The sequence below is a fragment of the Protopterus annectens genome, chromosome 2.part1 (assembly GCF_019279795.1).
Source record: "Protopterus annectens isolate FY-2018-M chromosome 2.part1, PAN1.0, whole genome shotgun sequence".
Classification (NCBI taxonomy): domain Eukaryota; kingdom Metazoa; phylum Chordata; order Ceratodontiformes; family Protopteridae; genus Protopterus; species Protopterus annectens.
Window position 1 is genome coordinate 1,773,577,833 of NC_056729.1, and position 23,003 is coordinate 1,773,600,835.

Below are 23,003 nucleotides of genomic sequence, written 5' to 3' on the forward strand. Positions count from 1 at the left end.
GGGGCAAACCTTTTGATTTCAGCAGATCAGTTAGATTTGCTGATACCAATCAGGTTAGGACAGGGCCTAGTCACACCAAAAAGAGACCTCGTTCAATTTTGAAGAACAAGGGTGACACCTCATGTAGTACTTCTGGGGAGGAATCTTCTCTCACGGATGGTGAGGGATCCTGTGAGAGGGTTTCACCTAATAGGAAGAAAACAAACAAAATTTCCCCTTTAGAGGGGGTAAGGGACACCGGGGGGGCAGAAAGCACAGAAAGACCAACCACTCAGGTCTCTTTCCAGGGACTACTGGACAACTTCCTGAAATAGGGGTTATGCCAGAGTCTAATCAGAATGTGTTGAATTTGTCCAAAGCTTTATTAACAAATGAACAGATTGCTCTTTTGAATAAGGGCCTTAACTATATTCCGTCCTTCTTTAGTCAGGAATATCACATTGTACAAGACTTACAGGCGTTTTGCCAGATTTTGAATTTAAAATTGTTTTTTGATGATGACAAGTCAAAACCCTCAGAGGACTTTTGCTTTGGCAAGTCTTCATTCCAACCACCCATGAATAAACATGTTTCTATTTTCATGGATACCATTCTGAGGGACATTCATTTTGAGAATTTAGGACATATTATGTTAGCAAGCAATCTAACTCTGGATGACAGGATAGCCTTGGACAATTTATGTAACAATAAAGATATAGTTATTGTCCCTGCTGATAAGGGAGGTGCAGTTGTGGTTTGGAACACTGCTGATTATATACAGGAAGGGCTAACCCAATTGTCTGATGCTAAGTGTTACATGTACATGTCCATAGACCCCACGTCTGTTTTTAAGGACGAAATTGATTCCTTTTTGCAGCTAGCCTGTGAGGAGGGCATTATCAATAAAAAGTGTTTGTCCTCACTTATGGTTCCTGAACCCTCTAAACAGATATTGTATCTTTTACCCAAAATTCATAAGTCTTTAACAAAACCACCTGGCAGACCAATTGTCTCTGGAATAGGCTCTCTGACAGAACCCTTATCGGCCTTCCTTACCAAATATCTTAAACCAGTATTAGGCCTTATAAGATCTAGATTGCAGGACACCACACAATTTTTGCAGCTAATCAGGGATACTCAATTGGAACCTGATTGGTATTTATGCACATTAGATGTAAAATCATTATATACGAGCATACCACATTGGGCAGGGTTGCAATCTATCCAATATTGGTTGGAAAGGGCAAACTTATATACACCTGGGTTTAATACCCTATTAATCTGTATGTCTGAACATGTTCTCAACAAGAATGTTCTGTATTTCCAGGGCCAATGTTATTGGCAGTTACAAGGAACAGCTATGGGAGCATCTTTTGCTCCCATATATGCTGACCTTTTCATGGCCTATGTTGAGGAATACATGATATATGATACATCACATAACATCTTTCAGGTCGAGATGGACATTTGGAGACGCTATCTGGACGACAGTTGGCTGGTGTGGCGTGCGGATGTGGGTTACTTGCAGGAATTTGTAGAATATCTTAATGACAATGTATGGGGACTGGAATTTTCTGTGACTTATGATAAAAATACTATCAATTTTTTGGATGTCACTGTATACAGGAATCCAGACCATACCTTGTCTACCAAAGTTTTCCGCAAGTACCCACAATACAACACCTTGCTACATGCCTCAAGTCTACACCCCCGTCATACCATTAAAAGTATTCCGATATCTCAATTTATACGTATGAAACGTCTCAGTTCCAATGAAGAAGAATACCAATTAGCCAGCAGGGATCTCAGTCTGAGGTTTACTAATAGAGGATATGATCGACATGATATTGCGTCTGCCCAAAGTAGAGCTAATTGCATAAAGAGGGAAGAATTATTACAATACAAAAATAAAGATAAAAATCAATCGTCTCATGGTACTTGTGTCAGGTTCATCACAACTTATGGGAGAAATATTAACATGGTCAGGAACATTATTAATAAACATTGGAATATCTTACTGGCCAATGACAGGCTGCGAACCATTTTGGGACCACGATGTCAATTTTCATATAAGCGGGGTAAAACCCTAGGCTCCTACCTGTCACATTTTAAACATATGGCAAGTGGGGGTACCATTTACAAACAACTCACACTGCATGGTGATGAAGTTTTTGGTTCGTTTCCCTGTGGTCATTGTGGCTCCTGCTCATATATGCCTAAATCTAAAGAGTTCTCCAGTCGTAACACCAGCAGGATATTTAACATCAAGATCTTTGGTAATTGCAGTAGCGATTGGGTGGTGTACCTTGCTTCCTGTTATTGCGGGGCATTTTATGTAGGCCAAACTTCCAGAGCATTAAGATACAGAATGAATGAACATCGTAGTGATGTCAGGAACCATAAGGAGACTAGTGCCCTATATCAACATACACGCAAACATCCACAGGCCAAATTTAGTTTTATGGTCATTGATCGCATCTCTGGAGATAGGACTAACAAACAAGGTTGGCATGGTTTATTGGATCAAAAAGAAAAATATTGGATTACAACCCTGGGGGGTTTGTTCCATCCGGGTTTAAATGATCACTTATAGGAGACTATGTCCATGTTTTAATAACCCTGTTGACCTATTTTGTTGTTAAGGTTTGGATTATTTTGATATTAAGAATTATTATATATTTGCGTATGCAAATGATATATATGTATCTTTGCTTTGTCTAGCCTGATTCCTGTTCATGACACCCAGCTATATGGGTTTGCTAATCAGCAGCAACTTTGGTATGGGGGGTCTGGGTTGCTGAATTAATATAATATAGGTAGTTGACATGTGAAATTATTACTGTTTGTATGGATAAATATTTGTTTAGCGGATGTTGTTTATGGTCATAAAACCATATATGTATTTACATATATATGTTATACCACACTATTCCAAGTTTATTTTATTCCCTTACATCTATTTATGGTTGTTAGGTCCTCTATTCTCACTGCTCTTCATTGAAGTGTTACATCTTGCATTTTGTGATTACAAAATGTTGCTAATCAGCAGTAATTTTGGTATGGGGGGTCTGGGCTGCTGAATTAATATAATATAGGTAGTCGATATGTGAAATTACCATTGTTTGTATGGATAAATATTTGTGTAACAGATGTTGCTTATGGCCAAAAAACTATATATGTTTTTACATATATATGTTATACCATATTATTCTCAGTTTATTTTATTCCTTTACCTTAACTATGGTTGTTATGTCCTATATTATCACTGTTTTTCACTGAAGTGTCACACTCTGTATATTGTGATTACAGAAAAATTGTTTTCATCTCATTAATATTGATGAGCTTATTTGCCTTATTGGCTGATGGTCTGTATTTAAATGGATGAGGACAAGGAACTTGACTGTACTGTCCTACACTGAAGAAGGCTATTTTTGCCGAAACTAGTTTGTTTTAGTATAAAAATAAATGAATATTGAACTCCGTTCTGCCTTGCTGGTCTATTTGGTGATTTTGATACGTGGTTTGGACCGTGCATTCCCCCTTGCATAGGATTTGGTTTGTTCTATGTTATGGGTAATTTACATTCAAATTTGGCCAGAAGCACTCCTTTGACTACAGAAGCCCTGTTCAGTTTGAATAGGTAAAGTGAGATTTTCTTGTCCCAAAAGAGAACTGAATTAACTTTTACTCTTGATGTCTCAATATGGGTATGGAATTTTAGTGATTGGTCTAACCACAAACCGAAGTATCTGAAGGAGCTGGTAGCTTCTATTGATCTGCCACAAAAGGCAGTGCAACACGAGTGACTTTAATGATTTTTTTGGAAAGTGCCAATTAATATGCTTTTTGTGTTTGCAGAGTTAAGTATTAGTATGTGGTTAATGAAACAGGAATTGAGGAAGTTAAAAATCTTTTTGCAGTTGACTTTCAATTGTAGAATGGTTGTGGCTGAACTGAAGGATTACCACGTCATCAGCACACAGGATAAGTTCTAGAATACAAAGGTCATGGGGTAGTTTATTAACGAAAACAGAGAAAACAACAGGAAATAGGATAGAACTTTGGGGTACTCCCATTAAAAGAGGTGTGGGCTGACAGAAGGAAGAGCTTAATTTGTCTCTGATGAATCGGTTTGACAAGAACTCTTGGAACCAGGTGAAGGATGTGTTATTAACGTCAATGTTATGAGGACAGAGGAGAAGAGGCAGGAGTTGGTGATTGATTTGAGGACAGTGGAGAAGAGGCAGGAGTCGGTGATTGATTATGTCAAAGACTTTTTGTGGTTAATGAACATTGCTCCTTTTAAGTTACCTTTGCTGATGTTGAGGAGATTGCTGTCTATTAGGCACCAAAGTGCCATTGTGACTTTGCAAAATACACATTCAGTGCCCAGTTCTGAAAGGGGCAGATATGCATTCATGAGAAGTGCACAGGCTAAGGAAGCTGAGACGTAATCATTGTGGTGATAATGATTTTTGTTGATAGCTGATTAAATAAGGAAAATACATAATATATATCACCTCCCACTTTGATCTCATACCGCTTGAAGTCACCCCATGTACTCTTTCTGATCCCATGCCACTTGTGGAGGTCTCACCAATATCTTCACTGTGACCCTTTCACCTCACTTTAGATTTGTAGGTAAGTAGTATGCTAGCTGCCCTTGTGGGCCATTTTAATCCTAGACGATTTTCCTTTAATGGATGACGATCAAACTCTGTACTTTGTGGCTGTAGGGTAATTAGCTTAACCATTACACCAATCCCCAACCCATTTCATTTGCTCCATCAGAAGTGATAACATCTTCCGTACTCTAACTTGCCCATTGCACGGCATTTGCAGCACTGGGAATCTTACCAATTTCCCAGTACATCTAACCATGCATGAACAGACGTCACGCGCAGCCTGTCTGATTGTGCACCCCCCAGTGAAAGTTATTTATGGCACCTCCCATTTCCAGCTTGTACTGCAACAAGCTATACCTCTTTCAGTCTGACTTCACAACACTGGAGTTAACATCCCTCTTCTCAGTTTACATCACTGAAAGCTAGCCTAGTTATAAGTATAACCTCTCTCCATACAAGTTATATCATCTCCTAGGATTTTGGAGTCATAGGTTCATAGGTTCATAGGTTCATACTAGGCTATCTGCCCGAGGGCATTTACAAGCCTAGCCCATAGTTTTGTGGCTTACGCCACCCCTTTAGTATGGGGAACTATACCCATTATTTTGCTGTGCCTCTGTTGAGCAGTGACACTGAGGTAATCGCTGGGGTATATCTGCGATCTCCCATCCATTGGTCAAGATTTCTCTTGAACAAGGCCAGCGAGGTGCTCTGCCTCACATATACCGGGATTTTATTCCACAGCATAGGAGTCTTTGGGTGATGAATCTATCCCTCCAGCGTCCTATTAATAGCCGTGTCGAGGTTTAAGTCTCCGCCCTTGTGGCTCTGACGGATCTAGATTTTTGAGGTGAAGCATATTCATCAAATCTGGGTTTGACATGGCCTTGTATGTTAGGCAAAGGTCACCTCTGAGCAAGCGTGGCGACTGAATAGAGCTGGAGTTCTTTCAGTCGGGCAGCATAGGACAGATGTTTGAGACCCTTTATCCTTTTGGTGAGGAACTTTTGTGGCCTCTCCAGCTGCTGCAAGTGTCGGGTCAGATACATTCGAATGGGGCATTGTACTCAATCATTGGTCTGATGAGTGATGAGTATAGGGAGACTATGACCTCCCTTGATCTAGATGAGAATCCCTTCATGATAAGGTGGGCAATGTAGAAGGTCTTCCTAACTACTTTAGCTACATGGGTGTCGAATGACAGACTACTATCAACCTGGGTCCCCAGGTCCCTGATAACTTCTTCTATGCTCAGTGGATTGCCACCTATTTGGTAGCTAGGGGTAACCTTGTTTTTCCCGAAGGGTATGACTATGCATTTTTTGGCATTTAACTTTAGGCCATGGCTCTGGCACCAGTTATCCGTTTCTGTGAGACCCTTCTGAAGGATATCTGTGTCAGATGTGTTTTCTACTATGGCGCCCAGTTTGCAGTCATCTGCAAACTTTGTCAGCCATAACCCTCCTGTGTTTGCTTGTACTTCGGAAAAGTAGATGCCAAACAAGAGTGGGCCCAGGACTGAGCCCTGTGGTACACCACTTGTGACAGGCTTTGAGTCTGACATGGCGCCAGCAACTCTGACCCTGTGGGTTCTGTCACTCAGCCAGTTTGCAACCCATCTTGTGATGTATGGGTTAACATTTAAGCTGATGAGTTTTTCAATGATACCCGAGTGGGGTATTGTATCAAGGCCTTCGCCAGATCAAGGTAGGCTGTATGGACTGCCTTTCCTCATCAATGGCTTTGGTGACTGTTTCAAAAAGTCAACCAAGTTTAGAAGGCATGATCTGCCTTTGACAAAGCCAAACTGGGATGGATCCAAAGTCTGCAAATTCCCTATGTCTTTATTTATGAGGTCCATTATGATCCTCTCCATGGCTTTGCAGATAAGGCTTGTCAAGCTAATGGGCGGTAATTTCCAGGGTCGGTGGAGGCACCGCCTTTGTGAAGTGGGACCACAGTTGCAGTGCGCCACTCCTGGGTACGTATCCAGAGGTAAGACTATGATTAAACAGCTGTCCTAGCTGTGGGTTTAATTCCTCGTTGAGTTCGTGGAGCACACAGCCGGGGACACCATCAGGTCCCATGGATGCTGTGTTTTTGCTTTGGAGAGAGCAGTTCTCACTTGGGCGTTGGAGATGTTTGGGGGCTGCAATCGCTTGGTATAGATATCTCTCCTTTTGGGGAGGGGAGAAGTTTGCACTGAACCTGTCAGCCAGTATGTTGGCAATGTCTGTAGGATCAGTAATCTTCACATCATTTTGAACTAGTTCTGAGCATATCTGGGAGGTTCCTCCCAGGTTTCTAACATAGCTAAAGAAGGCCTTATGATTGTCTTTTGAGTCTTTAGCTATTTTTCTCTCAAAATTTGCTTTGGATGATTTTATGAGAGCTCTTAGTTTTTACTTATAGTGATCAAGGGTGTCTTACCTTTTAAGGATTTTGCTCTATCTTGTAGTAGCTTCCTCCTTTTGTTGTAGAGTTTGTTTATGGCTGGGGTCCACCAGACTGGACGCTTGCCTTTGGTACAAAGAGTCTTTGTTTTGCTTGGGATTGCCTTATCCATGCAGTCCTGCAGGTGCTGGTAGAAGGCATTTGTAAGTGATTCAGCGGCTTGAGTACTGTTTTCCATGACTCGGGGCCTTAAAGGAGACCACACTAGTCTTTAGAAGTGTGAAGTCGGCTTTGAGAAGTTCTTTACTGTGGTCTTTTTTATTTCAGGTGGGGGTGGGATGAGGACCTCCAGCGAGATTAGTTTGTGATCTGCTCTCACCAGTGAGGGGTATACTTCTGGTGTTGAACATTGTGCTCCCATGTTCGTGATGATGAGATCAAGTATGTTTTCTCCTCTTGTGGGGATGGTGACTAGTTGTTCCATGGCATTTGAGTTTATGAATTCCAGGAACTTTTGGGCTAGGGTGTTTGGGCTTGAGTAGTGTTCCCAGTCTATATTAGGGTAATTGAAGTCACCTAGTATGATGGTGTTTGGTGATACATTTATCCCTCTAGTGTTTTCAGGAAGGCCATGTGAGGTTCCTGAGTTTGTGAGGGTGGCCTGTAACATGCTACAATTTGCACAGCAGTCTTGCCTATGGTTAATTGCACCTGGATGGTCTCCGATGCATCGTGCGTTGCCACCAGTCTTGAGGTGTGGGTGTCTTTGATGAATATGGATACCCCCTCCTTTCTTGGTATTGTCCGGATTTTGGGGCGGAACGCATGATAAGAGGTAAAACCTGATAGTGCTGGGGTGCTCTCAGGAGCCTTGAACCAGGTTTCTGTCACTGCACAGACATCGATGTTCTCCATACTGAGAAGGGCCTCGAGTGCGTGCATTTTGAGATTTAGACTTCTGGCATTGAGCAGCATTACCCTTAGTTTTTTTCCTTTTTGTGTTCTAGGGTGGTAGGTTTAGAATTTGAGCCTTGCCTAAAAAGGCACTATGGGGTGGCAAGAGCCTTTGCCAATATCCGGAATCCCAGGGGTGACAGGTGCAAGCCGTCCTTTGTGAAGCAGCGTGGCTTGTCCAGCATGTCATCCCAGGCAGACAGACATTGGATCCCCTTTGAATGACACCAGAGTTTAAGCCAATTGTTAAAGCTGATCATCTTATCTCTGTATTCTGGCATCATTCTTGGTGAAGGTAGGATACTGCTCACGGTCAGGGTCATACCTGCCTGGGCTACATAATCAGAGAGCTCCTCAATGTCTCTTTTCATGTAGTCCAAGGAGGTACGTCTCAGGTCGTTTACACCAGCGTGGACAATGACTGAGTCGTATTTGTACCTGCTGTTGAGAGACCTGAGTGCTTGCGTTATGTGGCGGATTCTAGCACCCGACAGGCAGCTTACTGTGACCTTCTCCTTACTCAGTCTGGTGAGCGGGACGTCAGTGTGTCTGACTATGGAGTCACCAATAACTAGTGTGTCTGGCATTGTGTTTGGCCTTAAGGGCTGTGACTGTTTAACACTCTGACTGTGAGGTCTATGTGTTGCAGGTGTTGTGTTCTGAGGTGGTGGTTGTTTGGGTGTCTGCTTTGGTGGCCTCTGCTGTTTTGGTAGATTTTTGATCAGAGCCGCCGAGTATGTCTTTGTGTGTTTATGTGTATGATTTGAGGTTGTGATGGTACTATGTGAGACTGGGTCTATAGTGTGTGTGGTAACCTTCTCCTCCTGACTGGTCTTGCCAGTCCTATGTTGAGAGAGCTCAGCCTCCAGTTTGGCCGTATAGTTGCATCTCTCGCATGTATTTGTGTTTTGTGGGAGGAGGAGAGGGTTGTCTGTGTACATATCAAAACTTTGGCTGCAGCAGTTATAAACCTAAGAAAATAAATGAACTCTACCATACAAAGTAAAGAATATTTACAGATAAATTGATTGAGAAATATAGATACTTAGCTGAACATTACTATATAGATCTATTAGATTACTATGTCAAGTCTCAGTGATTTAACACTCAAAGGAAACCATGCAATATGTTGAAAACTAGAATCCAAGAATAACTTACTGTTCATTTTATATGCAAATATTCTATAATCCTTCAGAGACACTGTGCAAATATTGCACTGCTTAAATAAAGATGTAATTTGCAACTAGAAAAACACTTTCAGATTAATGTTAGTCTTGTGCTATAATAAAGTAAAAGTATAAGTGTCTTGTCACATTTTTCGTGACTTACTGGTTATACTGGGTCTACATTATTTCATCGAATGGCTACATTGTTGAATGGGATTTCATCTGAAATGCCATTCATTGATCCCCGCATACCCCCTGCTAACTATAAATACTAACTCCGAGATTGAATTACAGTGGCGAAATGACAAATTTCTTGATCCCTACTGTAACATGACCTCAGTCAGAACATTTCAGTGAATGGCATTTCTGATGAAATGCCGTTCAATAATCTGGCCATTCGATGAAATACTCGGGAGCCAGTTATACCACCGTATGTGGTGCATAATGGGCTGATCTGTATCTTCATTGTATTGGCAACCGTTTTTAAACTTAAAAAGACAAAACCCTTCATAAAACTTTTCCTTGCACTGATGGCATTCACTTTTATAATTGAGCTTTGACCACATCATCTATGGGGAAATTTTAGAGCTATCTTTAGACTTTAAAGACTGCAAGCTGTGCATGCACTAAGAGGCGTCCCCTAAATTCTATGGACAGCCACCTAACATGACATCACACAAGGAAACACTAAATTTACTTTGGCCATGGTTTAAGTAAATGGTTTACAAAGCTTTTTATTAAAAAATGTACTAAGAAATTTTGGCTGAACTTGTGTAAATTGCATCACGACATTTAACTCACCAGATGCCTCGATGCAGTACCATATTGTGCCAAACACTTTAAATACCTTGTGCTGTGGGTTAATGCATTCAGACATACATGACACAGCAGCCTTTGTGTTTCGACTATCTTTTCTATGTTTGGTCAAAAAGAAGCAGACATATTCATTTTACAGCTCCCCAGATATACAAGCCATCTGTATCATTATTTATGGGGAACGAATACCACAAAATAGCCAGCTAAAAGTACTACTGGTAAAAGAAAACAAAACAAAGTATTACCTTTGCCATCTGAACTACATTGGGGAATTCTGTTAGACAGGATATCGGGATAACATCATGATAGGTTTTGCACTTTGTCCTGGAACAAAAGAAGCAGACTTAAATTCATTGTTCAAAAATAATATACATAGATAGAAATAGCTAGAGAGTTATACATCCGTATGTTGTCAGGTATAAGAAAATCAGGAGATAAGTTCAGTAATATGAGTAACTCACCCTAAACAGAAGATGTTCCAGTTGGAGACCACTCTTATGGTATAATTCCTTTTTTTCATTTATTTTTCAATTTGATAAATGGATAAGTGAGCTCCTGTACTGATCCTGTTTAGTCACAACCTGAGCAGAAGGACTGTATAGTAAATATCCAGATACAGAAACCGAGTTTATTTTCAAAAAATACTGGTTTAGTTAATAACATCATATATTATACGAGGTTTCTGGACGATATTTTTATCCTGTTAAAAGGTTCAGTTCAAGAAAGTTCTGCCTTGGTTGATTATTTAAACCAAACTACAGATTTTCTCAGGTTTACTTCATCTTTTGACACAGAAGTAATAGCGTATTTAGATGTTTTGTTAGTAAAAAACAGGATTTTACGTTGCTTTCAAGCTAGTATATACAGGAAGGCAACTTATTCAAATGATTTTTTACATTTTTCAAGCAGTCACCCCTTTTACAAGAAACGCTTAGTTGTCAAGGGCCAACTTGTTAGAGCAGCTCGTATCAACACGCAACTGAGTGATTTTTTCGCTGAATGTGATCGGCTTAAAATCATGTTTTTGGGACGGGGTTACCCAGTTGATCTTATAGACAGGTTGACAGATGAAGTTAAATTGAAGAGAATAAATATGATTTATTCTCCAATATTAAGGGTCAAAGTTTACAGTGATGAAAGCGTTGAATTTTTAAGTCCACCAGATCAAGAAGTAACACGGACACACAATGAAAGTAGGCTACCCCTTACAGACCTTGACCCATGTTTAAAATTTATTACAACTTTTAGCTGTGATAGTCATTTGGTAATTGACATTCTAAAGAAAAACTGGGAGTTATTTAGAATGTCACCAGCTATATTGGATAAACTGGGTGACACTCCACATATGTCTTTCAGGAAAGGGAAGAATTTAAAAACTATACTAGACTCAGCTGTCCAGCCTGTGTCACGGATAACCGGAATGTTTAAATGTGAAGCGTGTAGTTATTGTAAATATATGGATACATCTAGTTCATTTTCAGTGAAAAATAGACAATACAAAGTGAGATCTAAATTTAATTGTAAATCCAAGTTTATAGTCTATCTTGCTAGATGTAAACAGTGCCCTGCATTTTACATCAGGAAAACCAAACGCAGGCTTCGAGATAGAGTATATGAACACCAATATGCAATTACTAAAGTTAAGTTAGAAAATGCATTGGCAAAACATGTTCATGTCCATCATGGTCATGGCTTTTCTTATATAGCAATAGATCAGGTTGTATCTCCCATAAGAGGTGGTCCAACACCAATTCTTTTAGAAGAATTGGAATTGTCATGGCAGATAAGGCTAGACGCCTACAGGGTTCCTGGGTTAAACGACATGTGCTCTATTAGTTGCGTGTTGAAAAATACAAATTTGGGTCAATAGTGACACAACTTTGTTAAAGCAGTAAATCTCATAACGAAAATGAAAAGGGTACTAGTTAGTCAGCAGTTAAAGCACACAGTAAATGTAGTTATTATATTTTAAGTAAGCACAAATTTAATAATGATGTAACAGTTAATTTGTGCAGTGGTATCATCGCTTGTAATTGCTATATTTAGTTTGTCATATTTAGTTTTTAATATATATATATATATATATATATATATATATATATATATATATATATATTACATTTTATATAGTTGAGCATACAAGTGATATGTCAGGGTTAATTGTGTTTGTTTATCATTGTTGTCCTTTTTAAAACTAAAGTTGATTCAGAAGTATTTAGCTGCTTACAACTTTAAGTGCCACCGTTGTTGTATAGGTGGAATACTAAGTACGTCATTACATTTGTATTTTAAATTGTGTTATTTTAATTGGTACTGACTTCTGATGAAGTTTGCTTCAGTGCAAATGAAAAGCGCTTTAAGTCAAGTGTACGTTTTTGTAATAGTAAACTATTGGGAAGACCTGCCTGAGTGCTGTTTGTTTTTTATCCAGATACAGTGGTTTGGATTGGAATATACCTAGGTACCAATTCAAACCAAATAAAATATAACAAAATAAAAACATGGCTGTATTACAGAGGGAGAAAGACATAACTAAATATCAGAGCAAAAGGATAAAGGCAATATTTGTAAAATTACAATGTTACAGAAGACTATTTATACAGTTTTTTTGTTATCCCACCTTACTCAACTTGCAGTAACATAATTCAAGATTAAATGCTTTGACAAGCTGCTAACATTTAGTGCCAGTGTCTCAAAAGCAGGTGCATTTGACTCATTTTGCAAATATTGCCTGAGATACAAAAAAGCCCGAGTGTAAATATGCTTTAACATGCAAAGGTAGGTGGTTCCATTCCATATGGTTGCTCCTTTTCTTCAGAATACTTTTTCACCACTGGTAAGTTTGAATCTAGATCTCACTAGTATGAGTGAGATTTCTTGACTACTTTTAAGGTGCAGCTATGCTCCCTAATCTGAGGAAGTCTTTTAATGGGGGACAATAGCCAAGTGTTAGAATTTTACACATGAGAGTATGTAGTACTTAAGTGGTTACTGGTTATTGCAGTGAAGTTGCTGAAAGTGGACACCTGCTCTTTCAGTCTGACTTCTAGAACTTTCTTGGACATTCCCTAGAAGTCTTACTCTCCCTTTATACCAAGCCACCTGACATACAGTGTAAAAAGTGAGCGTACATTGCATTCTTCAGTTATTTTGGTAGAAAAGCTGCCAGAAATATGCCCTGCTACAGGAGCTGCTGGCTCTTGGTCTTAACAATGTAAAGTCCTTGAAGACTTTAACCCTAAATTCTTTCACTGTCTAACACTACAGAAATTCTGACAAAGTTCCCATAACACAAAATTGTGAAGGTGCAGTGGAACAAATAAGATATTCAGTCCTAGGGACCCACAATATAGGTAAGAAATCAGACAGCTGCGGGTTGGGGGGCAGCACTGTAGCAATCTTGTCCCAGTTGACCATTTATGTTAGGGAGATTCTGTGGTTATCATACGGACCTCTTCTGTAGGGGCAATTCCTTATCAGTGGGATGTGCATGAACGTACTGTGTTTATAATATGTACCCCTTCTGTAGTGTAATTCCACATCTCTGAGAAGCTCATGAAAGAAGGAGTGTGGAAATTCCACAGACAGGAAGCCGTGTCACATCCAAAACTCATCCTGCTCTTGGATTGAAAATCCAGTTTGTAATGCGTAAACAAAGTATACATGCCCATCCAAGTAGCTGTTTACAAATGCCCTGAGCAAAGACAATCTTGCAGAGTTTTGGTAGCCACTTCCCTAGAACAATGCAGCTTGCCAACAGTCCCCAACATTTTTTCCTGAAGCCATAAGTTTGATACTCGTAGCTATCCATTTTGAAGGAATATGCCTGGAGACAGGACTGCCCATTTTGTCTAACTTGAATAAGACAAAAAGTTGGTTCATCTGCCTAATGTCCTTGGTGTGGCAGTGTAAAGCCTGAGTTGCCTGTGGACATCTAGTGGGGGCAACACCCTTTTCTCTTTTATTTTATTTTAAGGTTTAAGTAAAAAGGCAGGCAGCTGGTTAACTCAGTTGAGTCTGGCTCCGAGATTGTGATGGATTATACTTGGCTTAGTCTTCTTCTTGTGGAAAAATATATAAGGATCTTTGCACAAAATCACCCATAAAGGCTTACATTTTTTAGAACTTTCTGACAAATATTAATGCCATTTGCATTAGTGTAATCCAGGTCTAAAATGTATTTATTTTACATTTGTTTACTGGGAAAGTCTGACTGGACACAGGTCCTTTTTCAGCAGAGGCCAGGGGAGAAAAGCTCCAGCAGTGAGAGACACATTTTAGAAATTAACAATTATAACAAAATAAACATAATTAACCAAAATAAAGAAAAATTACCAATATTAACAAATGAAAACCATGAAGGATTTTCCAGAACAAACAAATTCAACAATAGTACATATTTGGGTAATGCAGTATTTCAGAGTTACAATAACATAACTTGTGATACTTGAGTACATACATTTAGGTAGGGAAGAAGGCAAGATAGAGTGGAAATAAGAGTATGAAGTATGGAAGCACTAAATGAGCTAGGTGTGTATAGATGTACAGAACATACAGTTAAACAGGAGGGTCGCAAGAACAAAGCCAGGTGTTTTCTAAGTGAGTAGATAGGAGTTTTTTGAATTATACTATGGAGCAGCTGGAGAAACAGAGGTAGGTAATTATCCAAATTGTAGGAATGACGTTTGACAATACAGATTCCCCAGCTGAATTGTTAGCTTTGGTGGTTTCTAGAAGGAGTTTGTCACTAGAATGGAAGGCTCTACACGTGGTGTGTGGTTGTATAATATTTTTTAGAGCAGGGATTTTATCCGGTTCATGCAGGATTTAATGGGCAAAGGTTAGCTGTTTATATTGGAGCAGTTGAGGGAGTTCTAGGCAATTTAGTTGTTTAAGAGCAGTGCAATGGTGTGACCTGTGTGTGGCAGCAATAGCGAACCTTGCAATTTTATTGTAACAGGTTTCTAAATTTGTAACATCAGTTTTACGGAGGTTGGTTAGTATTGAGGAGGCATATAGGAGAGTTGACAGGAGGTGTGTATGGGCAATGTTAGCTTTTGTGGATCTAGTTAAAAATTCTTTGTTTCTGTAAAGAAGACCTAATTTGTTGTGAATGTTTTCAATAATTTGGGCTATATGGATGCTGAATTTCAGATTGTTGTCAATTTCGACTACTAGCAGTTTAGTATGTGTTACTGGGGTGATAATAGTTTTATTTTTGGACTCTATGATGAAAGTTAGGTGAGTAGAAGGAGTTCTTGAGGGGTAAAAGAGAAGGAGTTTGGTTTTACTGGGGTTTAGAATGAGTTGAGAATTGGTGTGCCACGTTTCAACTGATAGAAATGAATCTTGGGTTATGGTTTGGAGGCATGAGCATATGAGAGTAAAGTCATCCGCATATTGTATCACAAAAGCATGACAAGTGGACATGTGGAGTAAAGAGGGAGAAGAGTAGAGGACCCCCCAGGACTGAGCCTTCTGGGACCCCTAAGGAAACTGGCAGGAGGGAGGAGAGGTGGTGTTACCGCAGACATGGTGGGCTGACAAGGCTTCAAAGTCAGTGTCTTAATAACAAACTTCATATCCCAAGGGGGTAATGGGTTCCTAGGAGGCTTTATGTGTAACACTCACTTCAAGAATTGTTTGGACAACAAGACAGTAGATAAAGGAGGTTTCATGGGAAGACATGTAGTGGATCATCTGAGAGGGGTATGACAGCCTCACAACCAGATGTTCTGCTAAATACTACAGATGTTGCAGTTTGTTACACTGTTTTGGGGCAATGCCTTTGGATATGCTCTACAACAGAAACATTTACTATTTAGGTAGGTGTGATTTTTCTAGTGGTCAGTGTTCTGGTTACCTGCAGAATGCTAATGCCCTCCTCTGAAAATCTGTCTTTATAGGGTATCACTCCAAGAGGGTCCATGCTGTTAGTCATAGGTTCTCCAGGTGAGTGAAACAAAATTCTCCTGTCCCATATCAGACAGCAATGCTATTGCTGCAGGATGTGATCATTTTGAATCATTTGAATTAGTAGAGAAAACCAAAGCTATGTGGGCCATGGCTGGCCACAAGTAAGATCCTGTGGTTGCCTGATCTGATGTTTTGCATCACCCTTGGTAAAAGAGGCAGTGGCAGGAATGCACAGATAAGGTCCTCATGTCTTATAACCTTCTTGAGGAAAATCTTTATGAGAATCTGGAGAAAAATATTTGTAGGTGATATTTTTTTTGAGGGAAATGCCTTTTAAAAAAAATGGACATAAAAACATCTGGATCCTCTTTCCACTCATAACTGCTGATAGCAGATCTGCTAAACTCATCTGCACTCATTTCACACTAATGTGGTTGCTGAGTGTGGTCCACTGCCAGGATCTGAATACCTTTACCTGCACTCGATAAACTCTTCAAGATAGGTCAGATGCATCTGTGGTCACGATCTGTTCTCCTTTGGGCATCAACATCAATCTTCGCAGGTTAAGTTCCACCTGTATGAGCCACAAGATGAACGAATTTTTGCCAGCTGGAATTATTGGGATTATTTATTTATTAGTTATTTATTTACATTTAGGTTACAGACGTAGAATACTCACTGATTACAGAATGACCAATTGTGGACTCACCCTGAGTTACGATCAGATTGCAACAACAAAAATCAACAAACAAAAGTCAATAGAAGCATGTAGAACAGATATGCGACTACTAACACAGAGTCGTGAATGCAAAAGAGAAGTGAAAGCTGTACAAAGAGGGTGAAGTTCAGGGAAAGACCGACAGTTCCATGTTCCATGGAGCTTCATATGATGGTGTTACTGATGTCTAATGACATAGTCCTGAAGGAAACACAATGCCTGATAAGTATGTAAATAGTTAGCAAACATCTAAGGAAACAGGATAAACAAAGAGTTAATCAGAAAGAAAAAGGTGTTAACTTATAAGGGAAAGTATATATTTATGCCCCTAGATTTCTGGAATTTGCATTTGTGTTCACCAATCAGGAACTGTTTGAATTCTGCCCTAAACTTGGGGTAGCTTGAGTATAGGTGAGGTTATAAGGGAATGCGTGCTGTAGTCTACTGGCAAGAACAGAGAAGCTATGATTTGCATAATGCAGGTTTCTAGTAGTTGGTTGGAGTGAAGGCCCACCAGCAAAATGGCTTCTGAGGCTGTAGGTTGGGCTGGTTGTGATTAGTTTCTTTACAAGAGGAGATGGGATGTCTTGATGGAAACGTTTGAAAACCGGGAAACTAAGTATGAGGTTTGCTCCGGCTTGTAGGGGGAGCCGTTTTGCTTTTATTTATTTATTTATTTACTTATTTACTTATAGTTGTTTATCAGGCTAGAGCACTGATCACAAATGACCAATGGCAGGTTCAGCCTGGATTACATGAATAGATCCAGAAAACTGTACATCAACATGGTATTAACATATAAAATACATGAATATAGGAAACCATGCATATATACATAGAAGTAGACATAGATATTACCTGAACAGAGAAGACTCTTCATTTACTTAGAGGTTAACCTATTTGTTACAGTCAAACAAACATTTCACATTTCAAAAGCAAACTATATGCACATATTTACATATGAAGAACCAAGAAAAAGAAAATAAACGGAGAGAGAAGAAGAGGAAGGAGGAAGTGAGGGACTTGGAGAGCAAGCCTGAGTGAAGATTATGAAGATTATGCGAGTGTTTACTTGTGGGACATCACCTACACACCAGGAAGCTCCCAGCGCAGTAAGTGACAGATCGGATTCTAAGGAGTTGTGTTACAACAGTTAGGTGCTATCTGCCATGTAAGTCAGCAGACAATTCACAACACTAACTAGAGGGGTTCTTGTTAGGCTCCTACTCTGTGGGAGGTGCAGTTATGTGACATGCCCTGTATTCAGACAGCTGCAGTCATACTGCTGTTTTAGAAAAATGCATGAATTTAGGTCTGAAAACTGAGTAGTCAGTGAGTTAATGAGGTCAAGTGGAAGAGACTGCCATTGTTTTAGGGAAAGGACTGAGAAGCTGTGATTGGTAGAATGTGGCCTGAAAGAAGGCGTTTGTAGAGATGGGCCACCTGTGACATGGCTCCTGAGGTTATCGCCATAGGTGCAGCAAACAGCTTTGAAGTGAGAGGGTTGGGAGGTGATCTTGATGAAGTACTTTGAAAAGAAGGGATCCAAGTAGAAGACTGACTTTGGCTCGCACTGGCAGCCACTTAGCCTTAGGAGTGAGGCCATGATGTTCATTCTGTGGGAATGTCAATATGAGGTGACCAATTTTATTTGAGGGTTTGACGAGTCACTAAGTTTTATGCTAGAAGCAGAGGTAAACAAGGGAAGTCTGTACTCAAGTTGTGCAACAAGGACGTCCTTATCTATACCTACCGTATCAGAGGTAGTGATGAAGTAACACACCTTGTTTACCCAGAAAATTATCTTGATTTTCAGTTTCTTACTGTGTATATCAAAAGGAAGTGCACTTACCATCACAGCCTGTCATGTAAAGACGGGGGACCTGCTTAATGGTTTCTGAGGGCCAAACAATATGTACTTTCATTTTTTTTTGCAGATGACTAACAGTATTTTGAATGTGGGTAAACCGTGGAGTAGGTGTTTTTGAAGTTGTGTTTCAATGGATTTCTGAGAGCAGTCAGACCCATAGATTACCACATAATCAGCATACAGACGTAATGCAAGTTGGCATAAATTAAGTGGACATTTATTAATAAAGACTGAGAACAAACCTCGGGCAAGAACGGAGCCTTGTGGGACACCTGAGTGAGTGTAGACAGTGTCAGAAGGAGTAGGATCTATCATTACCCTGAAGGATGTGTTTGATAGGAAGTGTTTGAACCAAGTGGGGAATTTATGGCTGATGCCAATGTCTTAAAAGATGGAAAAGTCAATAAACACATCAGTCAGCTTCCCTTATCCATAGTGGTAACATGTCACCAATCAGAGTCCAGAGAGCTGACATGGTGCTTTTACCAGTCAAAAAGCCATATTGTTTGAGAAGCTGTTATGGATTTTATTTACTTATTAGAAAAGGAAAGTAAACAAACATAATTATTTAATTATCGCAGTAATTTAACTAAGGAAGAGAGGAGTTTACTTCATGGTTTACGAAAGGATTGATCTATACACACATCATGAGGCCTGACAAGGGAGTGGAGATGGTTTTATTCAACTCCATGTTTTATTCCAGTGCTATTTGAACATTTTACACAATGTGAAAACATATGCACCAGTGTATAAAAATGATGGAAATATAGCATACCATCGAACGGACCTTTTAGTGGAAGACTTTTTCACTAGTGGTAGGATTGATGAGGAGACTTACAATTTTTTAAAAATCACAAACCCATCATCCCAACCATTTTTGAGATCCGAAAGTCCAAAAGGATCCATTTTCTCCCCAGTTTGGACTGGTAGTTGCTACCTATGTTTTGAAAACCTCCACACTAGCAATATTAATGTATTTGGTGGCTTAAAGCAATTTACAGTACAATTCCACACCTTGTCAAGGGTTCACAGGATTTTTTAGGTCAATTAAAAAACTATTTATGGAAGAATAATATGGTATTACTAACAAGTGATGTTATAAATTTGTTTACAGTTATCCCAAATGAAGCAGGAGTACAGATGTTTCAAAACAGTTTATTGGAATATAAAGTTTTGTCCAATCCTCTTCTTCTTCTTCTTCCTTTTCTTTCGGCTTTTCCTGGTCAGGGGTCGCTACAGTGGATCACCTCTCTGCTCATGATTGGCAGTGGAGTTTTACAGTGTCAAGTTGCCAGCCCGGCACCCAACCTTCCACAGAAGGCACAGACACCTGCACTCATGCTTAGGGCCAATTTAGAGTATCCAATCCACCTACAGCATGTGTTTGGGATGTGGGAGGAAACCGGAGCACCCAGGGAAAACCCACGTGACCACAGAGAGGACATGTACACTCCACACAGAAGGCACCCCAGCCAAGGATCGAACTGGAGAACCTCTTGCTGAGAGGCAGCAACACTAACCACTGCAACAGATAAATTAAATTTTATAGCGTAGTTGAAATCTCTGGTAATTAACAATAATTTTATATTTTTTAAAGGGGAGTTATGTGCCTGTAAAGATATAATCCATTTAGCTTCAAGCATTTCCACTTCATTATTAACATTACCTGTTCTGTTGCTAAGTACTGCTAGTTGTAAGACCCTAAAATGAAAAACATTACATCCTGTTGAAGCTAAATGGATTATATCTTTACAGGCACATAAGCCTCCAGGCTTACACTCTGGTATTTTTTCTCAGACCAGCCTTAATTAAGAGGCAGTGATCTTTGCTAATTGTTTTATTAATGCAAATTGTTGACTGGTTGCAATCTCTTTGTTGTCCTTTTATATATAATATGTTTTGTGATTTTATCATTCTTGTTTTGGATCTGATGAAGCAGTACCCCACGAAAGCGCTAATCCTTGGAATAAAAACACCTTTTGGATGCTTTGGACTATTTGTTTCCTGGTTGGCTGTGTTGGTGTGCTCGCATTTGCATTTCTTCTATTGATTACTTTAGTGTGAGCATCCTTTAGTACTTGTTACTGCTTTATTTTTGTTTTTCTCAAGTAATTATGAAAGCAAGTAATGAGTGGTGATTTGATTTGAGGATGGGCCTTATTGGGTTATCCATTAACTGGAGTAGCTTGTGGTCAGTAAGAAGTTCATTAAGGTTGTGCTTTATACATGCTAGTAGGTTTAGATTAAAATCACCAATAATAACAATAATAATAATAATAATAATAATAACAACAATAATAATAATAATAATAACAACAACAACAATAATAATAATAATAATAATAACAATAATAATAATAATAATAACAATAATAATAATAATAATAACAATAATAACAATAATAATAATAATAATAATAATAATAATAATAATAATAATAATAATAATAATAATAATAACAATAATAATAATAATAATAATAATAATAATAATAATAATAATAATAATAATAATAATAATAATAATAACAATAATAATAATAACAATAATAATAATAATAATAATAATAATAATAATAACAATAATAATAATAACAACAATAATAATAATAACAATAATAATAATAATAATAATAATAATAATAACAATAATAATAATAATAACAATAATAATAATAATAATAATAACAATAATAATAATAATAATAATAATAATAATAATAATAATAATAATAATAATAATAATAATAATAATAATAACAATAATAATAATAATAATAATAATAATAATAATAATATTTAATTTTTATTTTTATTTATTTGTTTTACATTTGGTTACCAGGAAAGTGCAACTGGACATGGGTCCTTTTGCAGCAGAGACCCGGGGAAAAAAGCTGCACAATTAACAATATACACAACAAAACAGTCGTCAATTAGAATGCACATAGTACAGTACATAGTGCACAGTAGTATTATTTAACATATGACATAAAAGTATATAGTAGCACCAATCATTTAAATATTATATCACCGAGTGATAGCTGCTGTTATTAAGTAAATCAAGGGTATGGTACAGGTATTAATTATAATAGATGAGGGGAAAGAGGTTGTAGTGGGTAAAGGTGAGGAAGATACAGTAAGCAAAGAGATGGGTCCTAGTATTAACCTGGACTGTCGCAGTTGCAGATCAATGAGTCCAACAAGTGTGATTTTAAGGATTTTTTTTAAATTCATGTATGGAAGCTATAGATGTGATGAGTGGGGGAAGTTTATTCAATTGTTTGGCTATTGTGTTAGAGTAGAGGGAAGAACCAGCGGCATTATTCTCTTTAGTTACTTTGAGGAGAAGTTTGTTGGTGGAGCGGAGATTTCTGGTACAAGAGTATGGTACTATCAGATCTTGAGGTGATGGGATTATCTCAGGTTGATATATAATTTTATGTGACAGGGTAAGCTGATTAAATAGAATTAGGTGAGGAAGTTCAAGCCAATTGAGCTGTTTGAGAGCCAGACAATGGTGTGATTTATAGGAAATATTAGAAGCAAATTTGGCAATTTTGTTGTAGCAGGCTTCTAGTTTGGCTGTATCAGATTTTCTAAGGGTTGTGAGGATTGGAGAGGTATAGAGTAGTTTACACATGAGATGTCTGCATGCAATACTGGCCTTAGCAGTGTTTGTTAGGAAGTGTCTGTTTCTATATAGTGTACCTAGTTTTTTATGGACTTTCTTTATTGTCAGAGAGATATGGATATCGAATTTCATGTTACAGTCAATGACTACCCCAAAACGCTTTGTGTGTGTAACAGGAGAGATGATAGTTTTGTTACTGGATAGGATGTTAAAAGAAAGGCTGGATTGCTATGTTGTGTAGGTTGAAAGATGATAAGTTGTGTTTTGTTTGGGTTAAGTATTAGTTGGTGGTCAGTAAGCCAGGATTCAACAGATAAAAAGGAAGCTTCAGTTTGCTGGTGCAGTTCCAGGAGGGAGGAGGAGGTGCAGACTAATGTAGAGTCGTCTACGTACTGAATGATTGAGGAGTGGCAAGTAGAGATATGAAGGTTGTTGGTAAATATTCTACACAACAGATGTCTGGGAATGGACCCTTGTGGTACCCCTTGGTACCATTTGACTGCCTGTTGCCTTCCTGTTAGGTAGCACTGAAACCATGCAATAGTGGACTGGCCAAGATTTAGTTCTGACAGAGCTTATACAAGTTTGTTATGATTAACCATGTCAAAAGCCTTGGAAAGGTCTAGAAAGATGGCTGAGACATATTTACCATTGTTTCCATGCTCATTAAATAGGTGCGTGAATGATTTGTGAGTAGTGGTTGTACTATGTTGTGACCTGAATCCATATTGTGTGTTAGTGAGCAGTTTTTGTGTGTTGAGGTGTTGCATGATTTGTTTGTGTGTACACCTTTCCAATATTTGTGAGAGGGGAGACAGTATAGCTATGGAGCAGTAGTTTGTTAGTTCTTTTGAGTTACCCCCTTTATGAAGGGGAATAATATGGGATACCTTCCAGAGGTCAGGGACTAGTTTGTCTGAAATGGAACGTTTGA

The 23,003-nt window shown here is 38.7% G+C and overlaps 1 protein-coding gene across 2 annotated transcripts in view; it reads right to left on the bottom strand.

The window, feature by feature from the left end:
* Nucleotides 1-23,003, bottom strand: part of LOC122794633 (RAP1 GTPase activating protein) — a 1,835,311-nt gene that overhangs the window by 876,623 nt on the left and 935,685 nt on the right. For both annotated transcript variants that reach the window (XM_044063215.1, XM_044063214.1), the window contains exon 7: nucleotides 10,180-10,258. In XM_044063215.1, coding sequence (XP_043919150.1) covers nucleotides 10,180-10,258 — 79 coding nt within the window. The remainder of the gene's footprint in view (nucleotides 1-10,179; nucleotides 10,259-23,003) is intronic.